This window comes from Notamacropus eugenii, chromosome 1 (assembly GCF_028372415.1).
Source record: "Notamacropus eugenii isolate mMacEug1 chromosome 1, mMacEug1.pri_v2, whole genome shotgun sequence".
NCBI lineage: Eukaryota > Metazoa > Chordata > Mammalia > Diprotodontia > Macropodidae > Notamacropus > Notamacropus eugenii.
Genome location: NC_092872.1, coordinates 1,914,480 through 1,938,108, shown reverse-complemented (window position 1 = coordinate 1,938,108; position 23,629 = coordinate 1,914,480). Strand labels below are relative to the sequence as shown.

General features: G+C 47.8%; 1 protein-coding gene and 1 long non-coding RNA gene across 3 annotated transcripts in view; one reads left to right on the top strand and one right to left on the bottom strand.

The window, feature by feature from the left end:
• Positions 1–23,629, top strand: part of STAB1 (stabilin 1) — a 63,714-nt gene that overhangs the window by 22,873 nt on the left and 17,212 nt on the right. For both annotated transcript variants that reach the window (XM_072649947.1, XM_072649946.1), the window contains exons 20-43: positions 1,667–1,762; positions 8,212–8,298; positions 8,862–8,973; positions 10,301–10,487; positions 10,624–10,717; positions 11,064–11,222; positions 11,962–12,060; positions 13,184–13,282; positions 13,475–13,522; positions 13,799–13,929; positions 14,419–14,530; positions 14,844–14,921; positions 15,105–15,206; positions 16,043–16,150; positions 16,572–16,706; positions 16,990–17,118; positions 17,269–17,325; positions 20,907–20,990; positions 21,429–21,624; positions 22,048–22,143; positions 22,307–22,352; positions 22,481–22,542; positions 22,805–22,930; positions 23,532–23,605. In XM_072649947.1, coding sequence (XP_072506048.1) covers positions 1,667–1,762; positions 8,212–8,298; positions 8,862–8,973; positions 10,301–10,487; positions 10,624–10,717; positions 11,064–11,222; positions 11,962–12,060; positions 13,184–13,282; positions 13,475–13,522; positions 13,799–13,929; positions 14,419–14,530; positions 14,844–14,921; positions 15,105–15,206; positions 16,043–16,150; positions 16,572–16,706; positions 16,990–17,118; positions 17,269–17,325; positions 20,907–20,990; positions 21,429–21,624; positions 22,048–22,143; positions 22,307–22,352; positions 22,481–22,542; positions 22,805–22,930; positions 23,532–23,605 — 2,517 coding nt within the window. The remainder of the gene's footprint in view (positions 1–1,666; positions 1,763–8,211; positions 8,299–8,861; positions 8,974–10,300; positions 10,488–10,623; positions 10,718–11,063; positions 11,223–11,961; positions 12,061–13,183; positions 13,283–13,474; positions 13,523–13,798; positions 13,930–14,418; positions 14,531–14,843; positions 14,922–15,104; positions 15,207–16,042; positions 16,151–16,571; positions 16,707–16,989; positions 17,119–17,268; positions 17,326–20,906; positions 20,991–21,428; positions 21,625–22,047; positions 22,144–22,306; positions 22,353–22,480; positions 22,543–22,804; positions 22,931–23,531; positions 23,606–23,629) is intronic.
• Positions 8,154–11,069, bottom strand: LOC140530905 (uncharacterized). Its single transcript, XR_011976138.1, has 4 exons — positions 10,907–11,069; positions 10,615–10,796; positions 9,637–9,780; positions 8,154–8,282 (listed from the first exon to the last, which is right to left on the bottom strand). It is a non-coding gene; the product is annotated as an uncharacterized lncRNA (long non-coding RNA).

Sequence of the window (23,629 nt, the reverse complement as noted above, 5' to 3'; positions counted from 1 at the left end):
AGTCATCTTCCAAAGGTGCCTGCTTCTCTCTCTAAATTCAGGAAGGCCTGTGGCCTCCATTTACATGAGGATAATTGAGGATCTGTTGAAGACGGAGCCTCCAAACCCAGGGATAAAAGTAGGCTCAAGGTCTAGGGAAGTCCAGGAGTCTTGGGGTTGAGGGTAGGTTTTCAGGGTAGTAAAAGGTGACAACCTCCTCTGACCCCTGAACCCCAGCTTGGACTGAACCAGAGCATTTGCTAGGAATATTTAAAAGAGGAAAAATAACTCACATTCAGAAATAACTCGCTGGAGAAGGGAATTACCCAGCCCTAGCTTGGATGGTGTATGAGTGAGTGCTGAGCTGTGGGGAAGAGGTCTGGGGATGGTCCACTCTGCTTTTGCTACCTTGTAGTCCCCAAACAGGGTGGAAATCTCCTACCTTAGACTCTCCCCCCAATTCTACAAATGAAAATAAAGATAAGAAGAGAAATAATGAGAATTGTCAGGCAATCTCACTACCTATTGATTTCTTTTTAGCTACAGAATTGTGATGGGGCAGCTAGGTGGTACAGGGGATAGAGCACCAGTGCAGGAGTCAGGAGGACCTGAGTTCACATCTTACCTCAGACACTTGACACTCACTAGCTGTGTGACCTTGGGCAAGTCACTTAACCCCAATTGCCTCATCTTGGGTCATCTCCAGTCGTCCTGAGGAATATCTGGTCACCGGATTCAGATGGCTCTGGAGGAGAAGTGAGGCTGGTAACCTGCATAGCCCTCCCTCACTCAAAACAAAGTCAAGTGCAAGTCATGTCATCATTTCTCTGATGGCACGGTCTTCTTTGGCAACGAAGGACGAACACACAGAATTGTGACCAGAGACTAGGCTGTCTCTGACTGTCCCAGAGGCAGGATGCCCTAATGCATAGAGAACCAACCTCAACACCAAAAGGATATGGATTGGAGTCCTGCCTTTGACGCCTGCTGATTGTGTGACCCCAGGCACTTAGGCCAAGCGTGAGGCCGGTGCATCCCATATGGACCACAGCACTCCCAAGGGTAGCTGGAACCAGATTTAAATGTGCTTGGGAAATATTTAACAAAATGAATAAAAATACACTGAAACAAAGATGATGTTAACATGTGGTTTTCTAGGTCAATATGCACCCACAGGGATCTTTATGTATTTTCTGTTTGAGTTTGATGCCACTGATGTAGAACACTGACAAGTGAAGTGACTTCCCCACCGTCACACAACTAGCATGTGTCAAAGGTGGGGCCTGAGTTCAGGTCTTCTTGGCTCCAAAGCCAGTTTTCTGTGCACTCTCCAGAAAGAGAATAATGCTAGTCATGAAAGAGCCTTGTTATGGGACTGTCTCCTGACTGGTGGAGATCAATGCCTGCGCCTTCATGAGGAGCAGGGGCAGGGTCTCACTGATTATGCACAGGTCAGCACAGAGTCCTGTACCAATGGGCTTTGAGACTGGGTTATGTAATACCAATAATAGCAGTGAAGATTTACAGAGCACTTTATAGTTTACAAAGTGTCAGGTTGCAAACCCTTGTCCCAGGCCATAGCTTAAGTCAGCTTGGAAAGAAGGGGACAGGATGGAGAGGTCGGGTCCACAGCGATTCACAGCTATCCCTCCTGACACTCCCACTCCCTTTTCCTTCCTCCTCCTAGAACATTTTCCTCAAAGAATGTGTTTACATCCATGACCCAGATGGCCTGAACATGATGAAAAAGGGCTGTGCTCGATACTGTAACCAGACTGTTGTGGTAAGTGGATCACAAGAAATTTGGTCTGGGAGGGACCTGGGATTGAGAATTGGGACTGGGTGTGTGGAGCTGCAGATGACATCGAGGACCCTGGTTTGTGTGGGAATACCCCCTATAAGACTAAGGGAACCAGGGAGTGGCTTGCTTTGAGTGAACCAAGCAGGAACAAGGCCTTCACTCTCCTGACGAGGGAGAAAAGATGGTAGACACTGGATTCTAGAAATGAAATTTTAAGTCAGGCGTATTCTCCTTCCACATTCTTCCATCAGAATGGAGGGAGTAGAGGGGCAATGGGAGTACAGAATGGAGAAAGACCAGAAAGGGTGGATGAAGGGCATGAGACAGAGAGGGCAGAAGGGGCAGAGTGAGGGGCTGAATGGAGGACATAGGATGAAGACAGGGCAGAGGATGAAGGAGTAGTGATGAGAGGGTTTGGGATGGAGCCTGAACAGGACTGCAAGGGTGGGATGGAGGGGATTAAATAATCCTAGGGATTTCCTTAACAATTTTTTATTTACAATTTACAAAAAGCACATTTTTGTCTGGAAACCAACTTTACGGACCCCCTCTGGCTCTGCTAAGTAGGTGGTCGCTGATCAGTACCGTCCAGGTCAGGCTGACAGTGTGAGGATGGAATATCCCACAGCCGAGCTGCCCTGTTTCTTCTACCTAAACTACATCCCCTTGCCTTCTTCTTTGGATCTTTTCCCCTCGTTCTGCTGTTCAGTCGTGCCCACCTCTTTATGACCCCATTTGGGGTTTTCTTTTTCCTTTTTAAAGTATTTTATTTTTCCAATTATAGGTAAAGACAATTTTAAACTTCATTTTACAAAATTTTGAGTTCCAGTTTTCCTCTTCCTTCCCTCCCCTCTTCCTAAAACTGTATTGAGTAATTTGATATAGGTTATATATGTGCAATCATCTAAAATATATTTCCATATTAGTCATGTTGTAAAAAAAAAAAAACAAAACAGACTGAAGGGAAAAACATTTGGGTTTTTCTTTTTTCATTTTGGTTTTTCTTGGCAAAGATTTTGGAGTGGTTTGCCATTTCTTTCTCCAGCTTATTTTACAGATGAGGAAACTGAGGCAAACTTCCCCAGGATCACACAGTTAGTGTCATGAGGCTGGATTTGAACTCATGAAGATGAGTCTTCTTCATTCCAAGCCCAGTGCTTTCTCCACTGTGTCACCTAGCTTCGCTGGTATCAGGGCTCAATGACTCTTAGGGAGGTTCTTGGCTTGGAAGTTAAAGGTGATCAGGCAGTAGCCATGTCTGTGATGAAACAAACCATTTATTCCCCTTTTTAGGAACTCCAAGTCATAGAACTGCAGTTAGAACGGTCCCCTCCCACCACCCTCTCAGTCTCTGGTCTCATGCCCTATGGAAAATATTGAGGCCTTTCACCCAGAGCCCTCTTTTCTTCCCTCTTCCTCATCTCATATCACTCATATGTCTTCCTCCTCCTTCACTCCTGTCTCACATGAAGAGGTGATCCTTCTCACCAATAAAAATCCTTCGATATACACCCCTTATCCCACCCCATCCCACCCCATCCCATCCAGTTCCATCTCATCCCATCTTCGCCAGCAGATTGCCCCCTGACTACAATTGGTGTCTCTATCTCCTCTTTTAAACCTTCTGCAACCTGACTTCCTGCCACATAATTCATCTGAAGCTTCTCTCTCCAGTTATCAGTGATCTCTTAATTGACAGACCAAGTGGCCTTTACTCACTTCTCACCCTTTTTGATCTCTCTGTAACCTTCAGAACTGTTGACCACTCTCTCTCTCCTGACTCTGTCTGATTTCTAGGTTTTCAGGACACATTCTCCACCCTCCTTCCTGGTTCTCTTTCTACCTGACCCCTCCTTCTCAGTCTCCTTTGCTGGATCTTTATCCACACCATGCCCACTAACTGGAGATGTTCCCCAGAGCTCTGTGCTGGACTCTGTTCTCTTCTTCCTCCAGACTATTTCTCTGGGTGATCTCTTCAGCTCCCTTGGGTTCCAATGATCCTTTCCATGGGTTCAATGATCATTTCTATGCAGATGACTCCCAAATCTATATATACATCTCTAATCTCTCTCTTAAAACTCCATTTTTTTATTAGTTCATTTATTTATTTTTAGTTTTCAACATTCACTTCCATAAGTTTTAAATTTTCTCTCCCTCCCTCTCCCAGGACAGCATGCAATCTCATATAGGCTTTACACATACATTCCAATTAAACACATTTGCACATTAGTCATGTTGCATAGAAGAATTATAACTAATGGAAGAAACCATAAGAAAGAAAACAAAACAAAAAATAGTCTGATTTGCTCTGCATTCAGACTCCATAGTTCTTCTGTGGACGTGGATGGTATTTTCCATCATGAGTCCTTTGGAATTGTTTTAGGTCTTTGCATTGCTGTGAAGGGCTAAGTCTATCAAAATCAGTCATCGCACACTGGCTGTTACTGTGTACAGTGTTTTGGTTCTTTTCACTTCACTCAGCATCAGTTCATATAAGTCTTTCCAGGCTTCTCTGAAGTCTTCCTCTTCATCATTTCTTAGCACAATAGTATTCCATTACATTTCCATACCACTACTTGTTCAGCCATTTCCCCACTTGATGGGCATCCCTCAATTTCCAGTTCTTGGCCACCACTGAATCTGCAGTCTGGCAACACCATCTGACTTTTGGACAGCTCAAAACAGATGTCCCATAAGCATCTCAAATTCAACATTTCCAAAACAGAGCTTATTATCTTCAGCTCCCCCCAAACCTTTTCCTCTTTCAGACTGTTCCTCTACCATCCTCTAGTATTGCTTGCTCCTAATGTTGGAGTCATCCTCGACTCCTGTCTTGCATTCACCCCACATATCTTTTCCATTGCCAGATCTTGTCATTTCTACCTTTATGGCATCTCTTATGGGCATCCTCTTCTCCCCACTCACACAGCTACTACATTGGTGCAAGCCCTTGTCACCTCATGCCTGGACTATTGCAGGAGCCTGCTGGTGAGTCTTTCTGCCTAAAGTCTCTCCCTACTCCAATTCATTCTCCACCCAGCTGTCAAGTGAACACATCATCCATCTGCTCAATAAGCCCCCAATGGCTCTTTCTTTAAAAAAAAAAAACATTTATTTTTAGGTTTCAGCATTCATTTCCACAAGATTTTGAGTTCCAAATTTTCTCCCCATCTCTCCCCTCCCCCCACCCCAAGACACTGTGCATTCTGATTATCCATTCCCCCAATATGCCCTTCCTTCTATCCTACCCCCTCCCTTTCTTTATCTCTATCTCCTCTATTTTCTTGTAAGATAAGATAAATTTCTATACCCCATTACCTAGAATTCTTATCTCTCAGTTGCATGTAAAAACAGTTTTTAACATTCATTTTTAAAACTTTGAGTTCCAACTACTCTTCCTTCCTCCCTATCCACTCATCCCCACTGAGAAGGCAAGCAATTCAATATAGGCCATATCTGTGTAGTTATGCAAAAGGCTTTCATAAAAGACATGTTGTGAAAGACTGACTATATTTCCCTCCATCCTGTCCTGCCCCCCATTGCTTCTATTCTCTCTTTTGACCTTGTCCCTCCCCTGAAGTGTTTACTTCTAATTACTCCCTCCTCCTATTTGCCTTCCCTTCTGTCATCCACCCCACCCCCCACTTATCCGCTTCTCCCCTACTTTCCTGTAGTGTAGGATAGATTTTCATACCAAATTGAGTATGCGTGTTATTCCCTCCTTAAGCCAAATGTGATGAGAGTGAGCTTCACTTTTCCCCTCTCACTCTATATTCCCTCTAACCCCTTTTCACCTCCATTGAAAAAGCTTTTTCTTGCCTCTTTTATGAGAGATAATTTGACCCATTCTGTTTCTCCCTTTCTCCTCCCCATATATTCCTTCTTAATTTTATTTTTTTTTAGATATCATCCCTTCCTATCCACCTCACCCTGTGCTCTCTTTCTATATGTATATTATCCCTCCAACTATCCAAATACTGAGAAAAGTCTCAAGGGTTACAAATATTATCTTTCCATGTAGGAATGTAAACAGTTCAACTTTAGTAAGTCCCTTATGATTTCTATTTCCTGTTTACCTTTTCATGCTTCTCTTGATTCTTGTGTTTGAAAGTCAAATTTTCTATTAAGCTCTGATCTTTTCATCAAGAATGCTTAAAAGTCCTCTGCTTCATTGAATGACAATTTTTTCTTTGAAGTATTATACTCAGTTTTGCTGGGTAGATGATTCTTGGTTTTAGTCCTAGCTCCAAGCCCTTTGATCCCTTAATATAGAAGCTGCTAGATCTTGTGTTATCCTGATTGTATTTCCACAATATTCAAACTGTTTCTTTCTGGCTGCTTGCAATATTTTCTCCTTGACCTGGGAATTCTGGAATTTGGCTACAATATTCCTAGGAGATTTTCTTTTTGGATCTCTTTCAGGAGGTGATTGGTGGATTCTTTCAATATTTATTTTACCCTCTGGTTCTAGAATATCAGGGCAGTTTTCCTTGATGATTTCATGAAAGATGATGTCTAGGCTCTGTTTTTTGATCATGGCTTTCAAGTAGTCCCATAATTTTTAAATTGTCTCTCCTGGATCTGTTTTTCAGGTCAGTTATTTTTCCCACGAGATATTTCACATTAACTGCTGTTTTTTCATTCTGTTGGTTTTGTTTTGTAATTTCTTGCTTTTTCATAAAGTCATTAGCTTCCATATGCTCCATTCTAATCTTTAAGGAATTATTTTCTTCAGTGAGCTTTTGGCCCTCCTTTTCCATCTGGCCAATTCTGCTTTTTAGGGCAATCTTCTCCTCACTAGCTTTTTGGATCTCTTTTGTCATTTGGGTTAGTCTATTTTTTAACGTGTTATTTTCTTCAGCATGTTTGTGGGGTCTCCTTTGGCAAGCAGTTGACTCATTTTCCATGATTTTCTTGCATCTCTCTCATTTCTCTTTCCAGTTTTCCCTCTACTTCTCTTACTTGATTTTCCAAATCCATTTTGAGCTCTTCCATGGCCTGAGACCAATTCATATTGTTCTTGGAGGCTTTGGAGGGAGAAGCTTTGACTTTGTTGTCTTCTGTTTGCATGCTTTGGTCTTTCTTGTCACCAAAGTAAGATTCTAGAGTCTGATTCTTTATCTGGTTTTTGCTCATTTTTCCAGCCATTTACTTGACTTCTGAGCTCTTTGTCAAGGTAGTTTTCTGCTTTCAGTAGGGTTGGAGGGGGAGGTGTACTATCAGCTGCTTGATCCCCCCACGATCTGTGGGCCTAGAGCTCCATAAACAATGGCTGCAACTGGCCCTGTGGATGCTGTGGGTTCCTCCACCCCACCCCTCAGCCACCCTGGGGCTGAGGCCGGACCACTCCACTCTCCAGCTCTGGTCCCACAGGCTTTTCTCACTGACCTTCTAATTTATCCTCAGCATTTTGGGGTCATGAAGTCTGGAAATCACCACAGGTGTGAGAGATTCAGTCTCTCCAAGGCCTGCTCAGGTCTTGTCTGTGCCAGCATGGCCCATGCTGGACTATGCTCTGCTCCCAGCGTGGCTCAATAGACACCTCCTGGTGATCTTCTAGGCTGTCTTGGGCTGGAGATGTGCTTCACTCCATCATTCTGTGAGTTCTGCAGCTCCAGAATTTGTTTAAAGCCATTTTTACAGATATTTGGCTGGACTTGGGGGCAATATTCTAGAAAGTGTGTGCTGTCACTCCACCATCTTGGCTCTGCACACACACACTCCCCCCCCCCCCCCCCCAGGGGCTCTTGATAGCCTTTAGGATCCAATATCAAATGCTTTGTTTGGCATCAAGAGTCCTCACACCCGACTCCTCTGCACACCTTTGAAGATCCAGCCATTCTGACCTCCTCACTGACCATTTCCTCACTCTATGCCTCTGCAATGACTGCCACTATCTCCACCTCAGTCTCTTCCCTGGCTTCCTTCAAGGCTCAGTCTAATGCCCACTTTCTTCAGCAGGCCCTTCCTGGGTGCCTTTTTACTCCTTTCCCTTCTAGGGTCTTCTCCCTTCTATTTCCACTGTATGGATCTTGCATATATACTTAATTGCTTCCCGACCAACAAGCAGTATTTGTTAAAGGCTTGCTCTGTACCAGACACTGCTGTGAGCTCTGCAAGGACAGCGGCAGCGAGTTTTGCACTTGTTTGTCTTGCCTTCGCTCCCAGGGCCTGAAGAAGAACAGTCACTTGTGCCTATTATGATCTTGGAGAACATCTACAATATTCTAGGTAGAAAAGCTGATGCTCAGAATGTAAAGGGCCTCTAGGATCACACAGTGAGTTAGTCAGAGTTGGAAATGGGACGCAGGACTAACAGAGACTCCTTACTCTTAGTCCCAAAGGAATAGGACAAGGAGGCAGGACCGGTTACTCCAATGGTTTATTCTGATTTCTAGCCCTGAAGGATGGAAACCTTCTGTCTCTTACAGAAACTTGGCTGTTGTAAAGGCTTCTTTGGCCCTGAATGCTCCCAGTGTCCTGGGGGGTTCTCAAATCCCTGCTATGGAAAAGGCAACGTGAGTTTCAATCATGGGGCTGTATATTTCAGTATACAGAGCTATAACTAGGATGGGATTGCTATGGCTTTGGCTCAGGGTACCAACATCTGGTGGGGGGGGCATGATTTTTTCTTACCATAGTCCTTCTAGTCAACAGCTAAGTGGTGCCACTTGCTGAGGGTCTCAATCCTCTCTTGAGGTTCATCTTCCCCAACTACTGAGTTTGACCCTGGGCATCAAAATTCCTACTTGCAGCCTTCCCTCTATCTTTCAACAACCCTAATCCATCACTCTGACAGTCTTACTTTCCCCCATCCCAGGAGATGGATGTGAACTTCTTAGTTCCCCGATGATGTCATACACAGCTGGCACAGCAGTTCACCATCCTCACTGCCTAGCCCCACAGATCCCTCTTGGGATAGGAGGGGAGCAGGACAGGAGGGTGAAGTGTTGAACTGGAGGGGAAGGAACAGGTTGGAGACAGTCTATGAGGAGAGAAGGGATGTGTCTGGGAGAGGGATCAACAAAAGCCCTAAGGAGCTACGAGGCAGCCCTAGACTGAGCCTGGCTTCCCTTCTCAGTGCAGTGATGGTATCCAGGGCAATGGAGCCTGTATATGCCAAAAAGCCTACAAGGGCATCGCCTGCCACGTCTGTGCAGATCCCAATCGGCATGGAGAGCAATGTGAGGAAGGTCAGAGCCCCCTGCCCAGGTGACCCTGCCTGATCTAGCCCAGTGCACAGTGTCCAGAGTCCATCCCTTCCCTCCCAAAGGAGTGGGGGTCCCCTGGCAGACAGAAGGGCCAGAGCCATAAGGAAGAGTCAAAAGACTTGGGGTTAGTTTGAAGCAGCATTTTGTAGAAAAGATACTGACAAGCCAGAGTGCTCATGGGAGGGCTGGGGATGAGATCAATTAATCAATAATCCATATTGATTAAGTTGGGGATACAAAGAAAGGCATAATACAGGCCCTGCCCTCAAGAAGCTCACAATCTAAAGGGGGAAATACCATGTCAAAAGAGTCTCACAGTCTAATGTGGGGGAAGACTTGGGGGGATACGAGGAAGTCATGCTGGGCTGGGAGATGATCTGAGGAGGTGTGAGTTTCTGGGCCGATTTCATCTTGCAGAATGATGAAGACATCTGCTACAGGAGTCACAGATGTTTAATCTAGAGGAGGGAAGGTTTAGCCAAGACACTATGGTTTTCTTTGAGTATCTGAAGGACTGTCACCAGCTCATACCCCTTCTGCTGTGGCCAGAAAAGAACTGGGAGTGACTGATGGGTGCTTTCAAGAGACAGATTTCAGCTGGATAGGGAAGAGAGCTGACTATGTCTTAGAACTTTCCAAAGATACCTTGAGATCCCCATCACTGGTGGTGTTTTAGTGGAGATGAGATGGCCATTTGTTAGGGCTGCTGTTGAGGGGGCTCGGTGACAGGTTGTCCCGTGTGCCCACTAAGGAGTCCTCCAGCTCAGTCTTGTGACTCCTTGGCTTAAGCTGAAACAGGGAGGATTTCAGTCAGACAATAACTTACTGCCGGTGTGTGTGTGTGTGTGTGTGTGTGTGTGTGTGTGTGTGTGTGTGTGTGTGTGTGTGTGTGTGTGTGTGTGTGTGTGTGTGTGTGTGTGTGTGTGTGTGTGTAGGGGGTAGATGACACAGGGGAATGAGGGTCTTGAAGTCCTCAGCCTATGAAATCAAAAATCAGGCGTGGCTCAAACACATGCACACATTCACACAAACACATCTCTGCACACACCTGTTAGAAGTGGAGAGAGAAGCAAAACAGGTAGGTAGACCTCAGGATTAGGTAACCAGACACCAAACAGGCACCTCTGTCCCCTGCTTCCTCCTTCCCACTGGCCTTAAATCCCTCACTCATCCAAGGGTCCTGGGGTGGGATACTAGGGGAACCATCCATCAAAGGCAATGGGGAATGGGACAAACACGGGATGGGGGAGTTTCTCGCTCATGGCCTCCTTCCCCTTCCTCCACCTCTCTCACCTCCTCTCCCTTACAGAGTGTGGATGTGTCCATGGTATCTGTGACAACAGGCCAGGCAGTGGGGGCATATGTCAAAGGGACACATGCACCAAGGGCTTCACTGGTCCCTTCTGCAATGAGTCTTTAGCCGACTGTGGTCCCACCGGCCTGGCCCAGCATTGCCACCCTCGTGCCCGCTGTGTTATCCTTGAAGGCCGTGCCATGTGAGTCTAACCCCACCCCTGAGCCCACACTAGCTTCTCCATCCCCTGTCCTCCTTCCACCTCTCCTCCCAGCTATGTGACCTTCCCAACCATGGTCTGTCCTGAGCCCTGACACCTTTGCTCTCACCCTCCTCAGGTGTGTCTGTCCCCCTGGCTTTGAGGGCGATGGCTTCTCCTGTGAGGTCAAGCATCCCTGTGACCAACCAGATCGAGGCGGTTGCTCTGAGAATGTTAGTGACTTTCCTGTCCCCTTTTCCTCAGGGTGTTTCCAACCTCTCCCTGATGAACTCATGGGTCTGGACCTCAGACCTGTAGGAGACACAAGGACTCTAAGAGATGGGGGAGGGCTGCTCCAAAGAGAAGTCCTCCAAAGTTGGGGGGATGGATGTCAACATTCAGAGAGAAGAGAGAGAATAGACCTGTCCATGGGGAGCTGTGTGTGGGTCAAGCTCTTAAGTTAGGGAGAGAACCCAAGCTGCCAAGGCCCCTGGGCTCCAGTCTGTGCACAGGCTACAGCAGAGTGGTGGAAGTAACATTCTCCGCAGCTCTGAGAAGGGCTCCCTGTGATTCCCCTAGGCCCAGTGTGTCAGGGGGGTCTCAGAACCCCAGCGATGCATATGCAACAAGGGCTGGAAAGGAGATGGCAAAATGTGTGTCGCCATTAACCCATGTGAGCTGGAGACTCGGGGTGGCTGCCATGCGGAGGCCCGCTGCAACTATGTTGGGCCAGGACAGGTAGGGACCCCAGAAAGATGCTTGCCCAATGTCCTGCCCACTACCCATTGGCCATCCCCAGTAAGTCACATCATAGGATAGGGCCTAGAGGCTTGGGCTCCTGCTGTCCACCAACTTGAAGACTATAATAGCAGAGGATATAGTGTTAGAAGATAGAATAGTAGAACAGAGAATGTTCTAATAGATCTTAGAACACAGAATAGCAGAGCTGGAAGAGCCCTTAGAACTCTGAATGGAAGGTCTGGGAGAGCCCTTAGAATATAGAATATTAGAGCTGGGAACGACATTGGAGCTGATCTAGTCCAGCCGCCTCATTTTACAGAAGAAACAGAAGCCCAAAGTGGGGAACAGACTTATCCAAGTTCCCACAAGTCAGTGACAGAGCTCAGGACTTCTCCCTCCCTCCCAGCTCTGGGTTCTTTCTCCACCATGGACCTTCCTCCCTCATTCTAACTGGGAAGCTAAGATTCCCATCTATAAACAGTTACAGTGAAGGGTCAAATAATAGACCAGAGTAAAGAGCTAAATTAGTACAGAGAATTGAGAGATGACTGATCAGGGCAGCATCCTTGAAAGAGGTGAAAGAGAAAGTTTTGAATAAGAAAAGGGAGAAGGAAGAGAAAATCTCTATCCCTATTAAACGTTGGTGGAGTCATAGGGAGAAGGGAGGAAGAGGGAAGGAGGTTCTTTTGGGGGGATGGAGGTCCACCCTGATTGGTGATTCCTGCTGCCTTTCTAGAGTTCCTGTACCTGCAAGCCAGGCTTTGCAGGGGATGGTTACGAGTGTAGCTTTATCAACCCGTGTCTGAAGACCCACAATGGCGGGTGCCATGTGCTGGTGAGTAGAACAGGCCTGAAGCCTGGAGGCCTGTCCCTGCCACCTTGGCCACTGGGTAGGGATGGGGTTAGTTAGGTTCACGAGCAGGGCTGGGCTCTGGGATGTTCATTCATTCTATATTTGTAAAGCCCTTCCTGTGTGTAGGATTGTCTGCCAGCCCATGTCCTTGTCTTTTCAAAGCGTTTTCCAACCAGTGTGAATCTCTCTCTGCTCTTTCTACCTGTGTGCCTGTTATTCTGTGCCTCAGTTTCCCCATCCTTTGCTGTCAATCTGTGTCTATCTCAGTGTTGGTCTATGTGTGAATGTCTTGGTGTCTCTGGTGCAAGGAATGAAACCAACACCCACAGAACATGTTAAGGTTGGCAAAGCACTTTGTTGGCATGATCTTGTACCGCCCTATGTACAACAATGCTGAGACAGGTGCTACAGGTGTTGTGATCACCTCCCTCTTTTATAGATGAGAACACTGAGGCTCAGAGACACGAAATGCAGCCTCTGCCTGTGTCAAAGGCACACTTCTAACCCAGCTCTTTCCTGCTCCCAAGTTCTGAGATTTTTACATTATCTTATGTTGCCTCTCTCGGGCAGGAGAGTGTGTTTGTCAGCCTTGCAGATGATGCCAAGGTGGACATCAACATATTGGACAACTAGATCAGAATCTCAAGATTTCTATCCCCCTGCCGATGCCATCAGGCCTCATTGGTCATAGGACCATAGATTTAAATATGGAAAAGGACCTTCAAGGTCATCTCGTCTAACCCTCTCATTGTACAGATAAGGAAACTAAGGTCCAGAGACATGACTGGATTGGCCCAAGGTCACACGGGCCCTCTCACTCTACCACACGCTGCCCCTTTGTTTATTCAGGCTCAGTGTCTTCATTTCTATAATGGGAATAATAACTAGCTGCGAGGAAACCACTGTAAGGTGGTATAGAAATGTGAGTTACTGTTATTACACAGAAGATGCTGTTTCTGCGTCTGGTATAGGCAGGATTGAATGAGATTCCCTTCCAACTCTGAAAGTTGACTAGGATGTGAATCTTTGATTGCACCTCTGTGGCTCTGTTTCTCTGTTTGCCTTTGAATCTCTGTCTCTTCATCTTGGGTCTTGGTGTCCCTAGGCCACATGTCGGCCCCAAGGGGATGGAGAACGCCCACTCTGTTTGTGCCCAGATGGCTATGGTGGAGATGGTTTCACCTGCTATGGGACTATCATGGAGGTGAGTGGACCTTGAGCTCCTGATCTCTTCTCCTTCCCTTTGCAACATCTAACTTAGCCTTGGTGGGGGTTATCTTACCTGATGGGGGAGGGTATTTGAGACTTTGGACATAGGTGAAGGGAGGGTCCCATGCTTATCCCTGCCCCCATCACAATTTGCTCCAACTACAGACCATCCCTGCCCTCTCTCTAGGAGCTAAAGAGGAATGACCACTTTGCTGAGTTCTATCAATGGATTAAGGTAGGATGCGGGGAAGGGATTCTTTGAGCCCAGTTTAGCTCCCTAGAGTCAACTTCAGGATACAACCTGTGTCAGGTCCAGGAACTTGTCGCTTGGATACTCACTTGTGATCTGACCTTGTCCAGAACCTGGGTTGGAGGGGAGACCCTAGGGACTTCTCATTTTCTGCATATAATGTCTGCCTTCAACATGGCTGGTCATGGCTCTCATGGGGAGGCTGGAATGTGACCTCAGCATTGACCCCTTTGATGACCTCCACATGTTCTCTGGCTCCAGAGAGCTGGCTTTGCCCTCCCTACCAGGGGCAACTTTACAGCCTTGGTGCCATCACAATCTGCTATCCAGAACCTGAGCCCCGAAGACAAGGCTTTTTGGCTGCAACAACAACAATTGCTTCACCTGCTCAGGTATGAGGGGAAGGGCAGCCTCACCTGGGGCACCATAGACTTAGAGTTGGAAAGGACCTTAGAGGTCATCCATTTTATAGATGAGGAAACTGAGGCCAAGTATCTTCCCAAAGGTCATACAAGTGGTGACCCATGTGTTCTCATTCCACATCCAGCATAGGGAAGTGGTAAACCAGGTCAAGAGTGCTGAATGTGGACTCATCCCTCAGAGATGTTTGAATTACCCTCCTACCCACCCCCTCTTCCTTTCCATCAACCCAATTTCTTTTCCCTTTGGAAGATGGAAAGAATTCTCAGCCTCCTGCTTTAGGGACTTTGCTTCTCACTAAAACCTCTTAACCTCTCCCATGTGGTTTTCTCCCAGTTTTCCACTCTCCCAGTCTTGTCTTTGCCTTCTCTCCATCCTCAAGGAAGCACAGACCCTTTTAATCTTTTGATACTCCCTCTACTGACCTTTGCCACTGTTTCCCCCTAATGCCCCCCATCCAGGGCCCACTTCCTCCCAGGAGCTCTTACCACTAGGCAGCTGTCTGGCCTCTTTGGACAGGAGGTGACCACTTTGAATCCACCCACACATTGGCAGATCAGCAACAGCAGTGGGGTAAGACTTGGGCCAATTTGGCTCATTCATGGCATGCTTCCCCTTCAAATTCCTCAACGTTCCGAGGTGGAGAGGTGGGTGGACCTGGAAGGAGGGCTAAGAAGGGCCGGGACTCCACAAGGGGCCACCAATGGGCTTTCTGAGAGGGGGAAGAGGAAGACCAGCACTCGGGGTCCCTGCCCCTGGGCTCAAAGCCCCAGGGGACATAACTGAGATCCCAGACCTTGGTGCTGATGTGTGGGCATCCACATGTACTTCTGCCTCTTTCTCTCTGATTCTGGGTCTGTGAGCTCTCTTCAATGGTTTTTCTCAGAAAATCACCATTCGGAATGTGAGTGTGGCAGTAGCCGACATCCTTGCCACCAATGGGGTCCTGCACATCCTCAGTAAGGTCTGTTCCTCTACCCCTACTCGAGCCTCCCTTGAGGATGACACAGGTCATGTGTTGCCAACCTCTGTAGGGCTCATTCTGATCCCTAAGCTAGTTCCTGTCCCCCAAACTGCCCAGCAATGACTCCTAAGCCAGAGTGTCCCAAGTCCAGGGCACAGCTAGCTCAGGCTATTTGGTCCTCAGGTACTGTTGCCGTCTCGAATGGATGCTCCTGCTCCCAGGCTCAGCCTGAGACAGCAACTGGATGCCATCCCCTCCTTCAGCATCTTTAAGGAATTGTTATTGGTGAGTTGTGCCTGGGGTGAGCATGGAGGTGGGAGAGGTTTGAAGATGACCTAAGTGAATGGGGAATGAGAAAAGGGAAAGGAAGCCTGGAGCAGGAGTCAAGGAATGGATTTGAATCATGGCTTGGCTTGAAAGCAGGAGTTTCTAACCTGAGATTCATAAATTTAAAAACAAAATTTTCTAATTGCACTTCAGTATAATTGGTTTCCTTTGTAACTTTATGCATTTCATATTATGCATTTAAAAACATCAATTCAGCAGACTGCCAAAGGGGTCCATGAAACAAAAAAAGTTAAGAAGATTTGCTCTAGAGTGAGGAGACTGGCCTCAATAGTCTCCAGTGTCCCTTCCAGGGACATTGTCTACGTTGTCTAGGATTCTTTTGGCCCTCAGAAATACCCAAAAGATTTTGACTTCCAGGGGCTTCCTCCTCCCCTCCCACATCTGTGAGCTCTGATCTCTTGGTCCTAAGAGATGCAGTGAGCAGACATTTCCAGGAACATTGATGGATGTGGGGAGAAGAACGAAGTTTAAAAGCCATGAATCCACAGGACCCAAACTAGGGAGTCAGAAGACCTAGATTCCAGTCCCAGCCATGTAATTGATTCCTGTATGTAATCTTAGCCAAATTATTTCTCTTCTGTGAGCCTCAGTTTACCCAGCCATCCAATGGAGAACTGAGCCAGGCAGTATCTAAGACTCCTCCCAGTGTGATCTGTCTGGGATTCTTAGCCCATCACTGGCTAGAGGGTTTTCAGAGGAGGACAGGGCCAGGCTTGGTCAGGTCTCCCCTCCATGGGCCGTGCTGAGGTCAGCCTCTGCCTCCTTCTCCCCAGCAATACCAGCTACTGGCCCAGATCGAGGCCGCTGCTGCCTATACCCTCTTTGTGCCCACAAATGACTCAGTGGAGGATTACTGCCTGAAAGCCAATCTGAGTACCCTGGTGAGTGAGTGAGTTGGGCTCAGGGCCTAGGGCCATGGGGATGGAAGGACACACCAATCTGTACTACCACTGTCAAACAGAACACCAGGTGGGGATGGAAAAAAGCATGCATCTGTAGCAGGAGGTGTCCAGCATAATAACCGCTCTCTGCCTTAACTTCCTCCTCGGTAAAATGTAAATGGTATTGACAGCCTTGTTGTGAGGATCAAATGACATAACAAAATGCTGTATGAATGCTAACTATCATTATTATGCCTGGAATTTATCTCCTTGTATCTGAATATGACATGCACATATACACACTGATCAGCTTTTGGGGGGCATGGAGGTGAGCTGAGGGGCTGAGGACAGGTGCGGGACATCCTCGGGTCACATGCCCACTCCCTGAGCCCCGCTCCCTGTCCCCTGCTTCCCCTCCCAGGACCTAGAAACTGTGATGCGCCACGTGCTCGTGGGCGAGGCTCTCACCCCGGATGCCATGCGGCCCGGAATGCACCGAAATTCCCTGCTGGGTGCCTCCTACGAGCTCATCTTCTACGTCAGGCAGGGGGAGCTGGTGGGTATAGTGCACCTGCGGGACAGCCGGCCACAGGGACACCCCACCTCTGGCAGAAACCACCCCCATTGCACCACCTGCCCTTCCTCCTTTCCCGGTGGGTAGAGAAGCCCAATCGCCTCCCAAGACACCTGCAGACCCCGTGCACTTAGCGGGGGGACCTCTGTTTCAGTTAGCCTCCCCTCTTCCCACCTGTAAAATGAGCTTCCTCCAATGAAACCGGGGGTGGAGAGGGGTAATCGCGACGCCAGGCAGCTGCCTCTCTCTTTCCTCTCTTCCACAGCCCCTGGTGAACCGGGTTCCCGTAGTGGGTCCCACTCTGAAGCCCCAGAGGGGTGTGGTGCTGGGCTTGGGCGGGGTGCTGGCCGAGAGACCCAACATCTGTCCTCGCTCTCACGAGGCAGCAGTCCGGGTGAGGACCGGGCTGGGGAGAGGCCGGAGGGACCTGCCCACACCTGGAGGCCAGGGTGGGTTTCATGCCAGGCGGGGCTTGTTAGTGGAGCTGGTCGGTGTTCTCTCTTGACCCCTCTCTGTTCCATCCCTCTTGTCCTGGGGCGTGCAGAAGAAATGTGGCAGCTGTGAGCGCAGGTACCGCTGTCCTTCTGGCTATAGGATCCAGGTGATTGATGGGGAGGTGGGAAGGTGGGAAGGTCTCCTTGTCTCTGTCTCATCCATTCGTTCAGTGCTCTAAGTGTGTCTTGTGTTAGCCTGTCTGTTCTCTTCCTCTCTCCCTCCCTCCCTCACTGCCTCTCTTCCTCCCCTTCCCCCTCTCATCCCACCGGCGAATATTTGCTGTGTCCAGACTTGGGCTAGATAAATACTCGGGACAAGGAGGGAATAAATGAGGAACTTCTGAGGCGGGCTGTGAAAAAGCATTTATTTGTGTCCCAGGCTCTATCCCCCACCGGGGGTTTTTAAGAAAGGGAAAAGCGCAATCCGTGCCCTCAGGGAGCTCACACTGTAGTCGGTTAGAGAAAGCTGGACTGAGAATCTGAAGCCAAGGATTTAGACTCTCCGAGCTGAGAGTGGAAGTCTCAATCCTCAATCCCAGCCCCAACCTGCCCCACACCTATAAAGCAGCCTTCCTAACACAGGTCACCTAGCCTCTGGTTGCACACTCAGAATGACAGGCAACTCACGACTTTATAAGGCAGCCTGCTTCCTTGGGGGACCAGCCACTAACTCCCAAGTGCATGTCCCCTTCCCTCTCTGGGTGTTAGCTCCCCCCTCTGTACAATGCGGGGGGGGGGGGGCTTTGAGAGTTCTGTACCCCTGGAGGTGCCCTAGAATATCATCTTTTTTATTCCCCCCCAACAGCATGTGAGGTTGTAAGTGGTGTTATGTCCATTTTTAAGACAGAGGAGGTTATGTAATTAGGAAGTGTCGTTACTGAGAGGGGGACCCAGGTCTCTGGCACACAGTCAGTCTTCTTTCCACCACAGCTTTTTGCCTCACGGACGCAGAAAGTAAAGGATAACACGATGGAACATCTGTCAGAATAGCTTATAAGTGAATGAACGGCCAGCGAATAAGTATAAACATTTTGTCCTGTATGTGCTGGGAAACCACTGAACAGATTTTTTTTTTTAAATTTTATTCTGAATTTAACAAACACCCAATAAAATGAGCAGTTCGAGTTACAAAGTAGAACGAAAAGAGAATTTTTACATGAAACTATAAATCTCTATACCTTCCAGCTTTTTTAAAAAAAAATTATTATCACTGAAGATTTTAGTCAGACCTGTGTGGCAACCAGGTGACTCAGTGGATAGAACACTGGGCCTGGAGTCAGGAAGACCCGAGTTCAAATCCAGCCTCAGACACTTGCTGGCTGTGTGAACCTAGACAAATCACTTAACCCTGTTTGCCTCAGTTTCCTCATCTGAAAAATGAGCTGGAGAAGGAAATGGCGAGCCCCTCCAGGATCTCTGCCAAGAAAGCCTCAAATGGGGTCATGAAGAGTTGAACACGCTGAAACGACTCAACAAAAGAAGTGTGTTAGAAAGATAATTTGATTAGTTCTAAGACGTGTTGAGGGAAGAGGCAAGGTACATGAAAGACCTGGAAGAAACTGGGGAGGACAGTGGAAATAAATCTGCGAAGTCAAGCTCCTGAGAGGTTCCCCTTTGCTCTGGCTCTAGATGGCGCTAAAGAGCAGCAAACCCAGCCAGCTCTTCTCAGTAGCAAGTGAGACATCCAAATCAGACCCGGAATTCTGGGCAGGGGTCCAGAGAAGCAGAACCCTGCACCCCTTTTTGTCATCTCCTCTGCATCTGTCTGCCTGCATAGTAACAGCGACAACAGCTAACTCAGTTACATAGTGCTTTGCAGAGATCACCTCATTTGGTCCTTACAACCATGAAGTTCCCTATTTCAGGAATCAGGAAAGTGAGTCCAAGAGAGGTGAGATGACTTGTCCAGGGTCTCACAGCATGAAAGTGTCTGAGGCAGGATGTGAACCCAGATCTTTCTTTTTTTTACCTTAATTTTATTTTATTTTTAATTCCAAATTCTGTCCCTTCCCTCATCTTGTTGAGGTCAGAAATAATTGTAATAAAACCCTTACAAATATGAAGTCATACAAAATAAATGTCTGTATTAGCCATGTTTTAAAAAAGCAAGGAAAAGAAATAGAAGAAAATATGCTTCCATCTGCATTCCGAGTTCATCAGGAGGTAGACAGCATATTTCGTCCTAAGTCCTGTGGCGTTGTGATGGATTATGGTCTTGATCATGGTTACTGTCTGTCTTTCACAATCGATCATCCTTACAGTATTGCTGTTACAGTGTTAGTTCTGCTCACTTCACATCCGTTCTGACAAGTCTTCCCAGGTTTCTCCGAAATCATTCCCTTCATCATTTCTTATAACACAACAGCATCCCATACCATTCATAGACCACAGCTTGTTCAGTCTTTCCTCAGTTGATGGGCATCCCTTCAGTTTCCAGTTCTTTGCAACCAAAACAAGACTGCTTTAAACGTATATATATACATATATATTTTACACACATTCTTTTTCTCTTTGTCTGGTCTCTTGGGAGGTATAGACACAGAAGCAATGTATTTCTGGATCAAAGATCATGCACAGTTAGTAACTTTTTGGTCCCCAAATCTTTCTAATTCTAGGACTAGTGCTGTGCTACCTGCCTCTCTCTTTTCATACTTTCTGTCACTTTCATGTTTAGTTCATAAGATTGAAGACTGCAAGGGACCTTAAAGATAACGTAGTCATTTTACAACTAAAGAAAGGGTTCTTTTGGTCTCACTTTAACTCTGTCCTGGTTTAATTCCCTGTCTCTGTCTCTCTGTCTCTGTTTCTCTCTCTGTCTCTGTCTCTGTCTCTCTCTGTCTCTGTCTCTCTGTCTCTGTTTCTCTCTCTGTCTCTGTCTCTGTCTCTCTCTGTCTCTGTCTCTGTCTCTCTCTGTCTCTGTCTTTCTCTGTCTCTGTCTCTCCTTGTCTCTCTGTCTCTTTCTCTGTCTCTTTGTCTCTCTGTCTCTGTCTCTCTGTCTCTGTCTCTCTCTGTCTCTGTCTCTCTGTCTCTGTTTCTCTCTCTGTCTCTGTCTCTCTCTGTCTCTGTCTCTGTCTCTCTCTGTCTCTGTCTCTCTGTCTCTGTTTCTCTCTCTGTCTCTGTCTCTGTCTTTCTCTGTCTCTGTCTCTCCTTGTCTCTCTGTCTCTTTCTCTGTCTCTTTGTCTCTCTGTCTCTGTCTCTCTGTCTCTCTCTGTCTCTGTCTCTCTGTCTCTGTTTCTCTCTCTGTCTCTGTCTCTCTGTCTCTGTCTCTCTCTGTCTCTGTCTCTCTGTCTCTGTTTCTCTCTCTGTCTCTGTCTCTCTGTCTCTGTCTCTCTCTCTGTCTCTGTCTCTCTGTCTCTCTTGATCTCTGATTATCTTTTCCTCTCAGTTTATCCCAATCTTTCTTAGTTTTTCTGCCTCATTTATCACTGTTCCTGTTCATCCTACCATTATTTCTCTCTCTGTTTCTTTCTCTGTATTTATTCCTTTTTCTCTCTATCTTCATTAGTCTCTGCTGTTTTTTGGTCTTCATCTCCATGCATCTCTCTGCTCATCTCTGTTTCTGTCTCTGTGTCTCTCAGTGTCTTAATTTTTTTAGCCTTCGGTCTCTATCTGTTTTTGTCAGAGTTCCCATCCAAGTTGCATCTCACCCCTTTACTGAATCCCTTTCCTCCCATTCTGGTATTTCTAGAAAGGCCCCCGAGAGAGCTGTATCTACTTGGCTAATGAAATTCGGGTCACAGGCTGCTTCTACACGTGCGTCAAGAAAATAGAGGTTTGTGATCCAAGAGGGGAGAGGGTAGTGGTAGGGGCTGGACTTGGGGAAAGGAATAAGGAATAGAAGATCCACAGGAAGAGCCCAGGCCAGGTCTGGGTTTACCCCTTGCAGAGTCTAGTTCCTAGGAGGTAGACTTGTTACTGTCAGAGGAGTTAAGGGGAGACTGAAGATAGGGTGACTTCCCTCTACTCCAAGGGCTTGGAACCCCTGGCATGAGCCCTGAGCTGAGAGTTAGAAGACCAGGGGTCCGTGTCAAGCCCTTGTCATTTTTTGTTGCTTTTAAGTAACTCACTGTGTGACTTTGGGCAAGTCCCTGTTCCCTCCCTGGGTCTCCATTCTCTGCTCTTCAAGAATTGAATGGGACTGATGAGCTGAGGCTTGGACACTGGCCTCTAACAGACCTGTTATAACTTGCCCACCCACATTTACTCCCAGATCCCTGACTGCTGCCCTGGCTACTTTGGAACCCTTTGTGAGCCCTGCCCTGGGGGTCCAGGTGGTAACTGCTCAGGCCATGGGCAGTGTCAGGATGGCCTTTTGGGTAATGGAGAGTGTCACTGCCATGAAGGCTTCCATGGTACTGCCTGTGAGGGATGTGAGCTGGGGCGCTATGGGCCTGACTGTGCTGGCGGTAAGGGTCTACAGAGAGGCCAGGTTGGGCGAGATTCCTCCCTTCCTGGGCTCAGTTTCCTCTTCTGTGTCCTGGGAAGAAGATTCATACCATGACCACAGAGGGGTGTGGGGTGTGTTTGTGTGTGTGTGGGGGGGTGTAAGTCAGATCACTTCAGTGTTCTTACCTGTTCAGGAGGGTGGGGCACGCCCACTGGGCTCACAATCTAACCTCAAAGAGTTTGAATGGTGAGGTAGGACTATGTGATATTCCTCAGTTGATTGAAGGGAAAGTTCTTCGTGGGTTAGGGAGGAGGAGGGGAAGAATGGAGGTGTTGGAAGAAGATTCCTACCCTGATCCTAAAGGGACAAGGCAAGAGGAATGGTAGCCTTCCTTTGGGTGGGGATATCAGTAATGACCGAATGACTCTTCTTCCTCCCCTAGTTTGTAACTGTGGCCATGGAATGTGCCAGGATGGGCTACTTGGGAATGGGAGCTGTATCTGCAGTGTGGGCTGGAAAGGCCCCCACTGTGACCAAGGTGAGGGACAGGAGCAGAGAGGGTCTTGGGAGTGTGTGGTAGCCCTGTGGAGTCCCAGATGACTAGGGTTGTGGTGAGGAAGCCTCTCCCTGGCTCCATCTTGGGCTCCTTCTCCCACCGTGACTTTCAGCTGACATATAACATTGCCCCAATTTTCCCCCAGAGATCACTGCTTCATCCTGTCCGGAAAAATGTGACCCCTTTGCCAAGTGAGTGATCCCTGATGAGTGAGGCTTTTGGGGGCTCAGTTGGATAGCCATAGGTCCCGTTCTAGAGGTCTCCCCTTGACCCTGAGGGAGGGGCACAGGACTGACTGAGGCCGTGTTTCTCCTTCCAGTTGTATCAACACCACCTGCGTCTGTTCTGCTGGATACACTGGCAATGGCACCAGCTGCTCAGGTCCTCAGGATACCCCCAAGCAGCATTCCCCCAACTCCTAGAGACTCTTCAGCTATCAGAGATAGTTCCCCACTATCTCCCTCCCCAGCTGTCTCAGATCTGACCCAGACTGTCCCGCAGCTCCTGGCCTAAAAGAAGTCTCAACCCCAGCCTGTCCCAACCCCTAGTCCCAGTCTGTCCCCAGCTCACCCTTTTCTCTCCATCCCCGATGGCTATTCCTGTCCCCTTATGATTTCTCTTTCCCCTGCCTACACATCTACAGAAGTGGACCTTTGTGCCCAAGATCACGGTGGCTGCTCCCTTCATGCTAATTGCACCAAGGTGGCCCCTGGAGAGAGGATGTGCACCTGCAAGGAGGGCTATGCTGGGGATGGGGAGCTGTGTCTGGGTGAGAAGCCTGGGCAAGAAATGGGCTGACTGAAGCAGAGAGGGATTGAGGTTAAACGCAAGAAGCCCCCAAAGTGGGAAAAGGGCTTCAAAGGAGATTGGGCTGTCTCCTCTTTTCGGGAGAACAAGTGAGAAACACAAAGACTGAGGGGACAGAAAGACAGAGACAAAAGGAGGCAGGTCCCTAGGCCCTTGGAGGCTGGACAGCTCCCCATGGGAAATGGTGTGAATTCTGGCAGTTAGTTAAGGGTCTGAGGCAGGATTAGAATCTAGGTCCTCCTGATTTCAAGTCCCTATATCTACTGTATCTTGCTGCCTCACCTAGGTATAATGTGAGGGATGGAGAAAAGCAGTACTGGTATAAGGGGCAGGCTCTTCAGAAAAGGAAACTGTTCCTAGAGTGGAACAGGGTCTTGACACAAGGCAAGGGATCCTGGAGCTCAGTTTGGATTAGAGATCCCTAGACTTGGTCCCAGGCAGAGATCACCCAGGCTCTATCAGGGACTCAGGATGGTGTGAATTCCCCTCCCCCTGCCTTTCCCCTTTCCCCTTTCCACTTTTACCCTTCGATTCACTCACTACCTTTGCTTTCCTCCCCTTAGAAGTCAACAGATGCCCAATTAAAAATGGTGGCTGCCATGCCAAGGCTGAGTGTGTTCCTACAGGGCCCAGTCAGGTTGGTAACCTGAAGTCTGGTGGA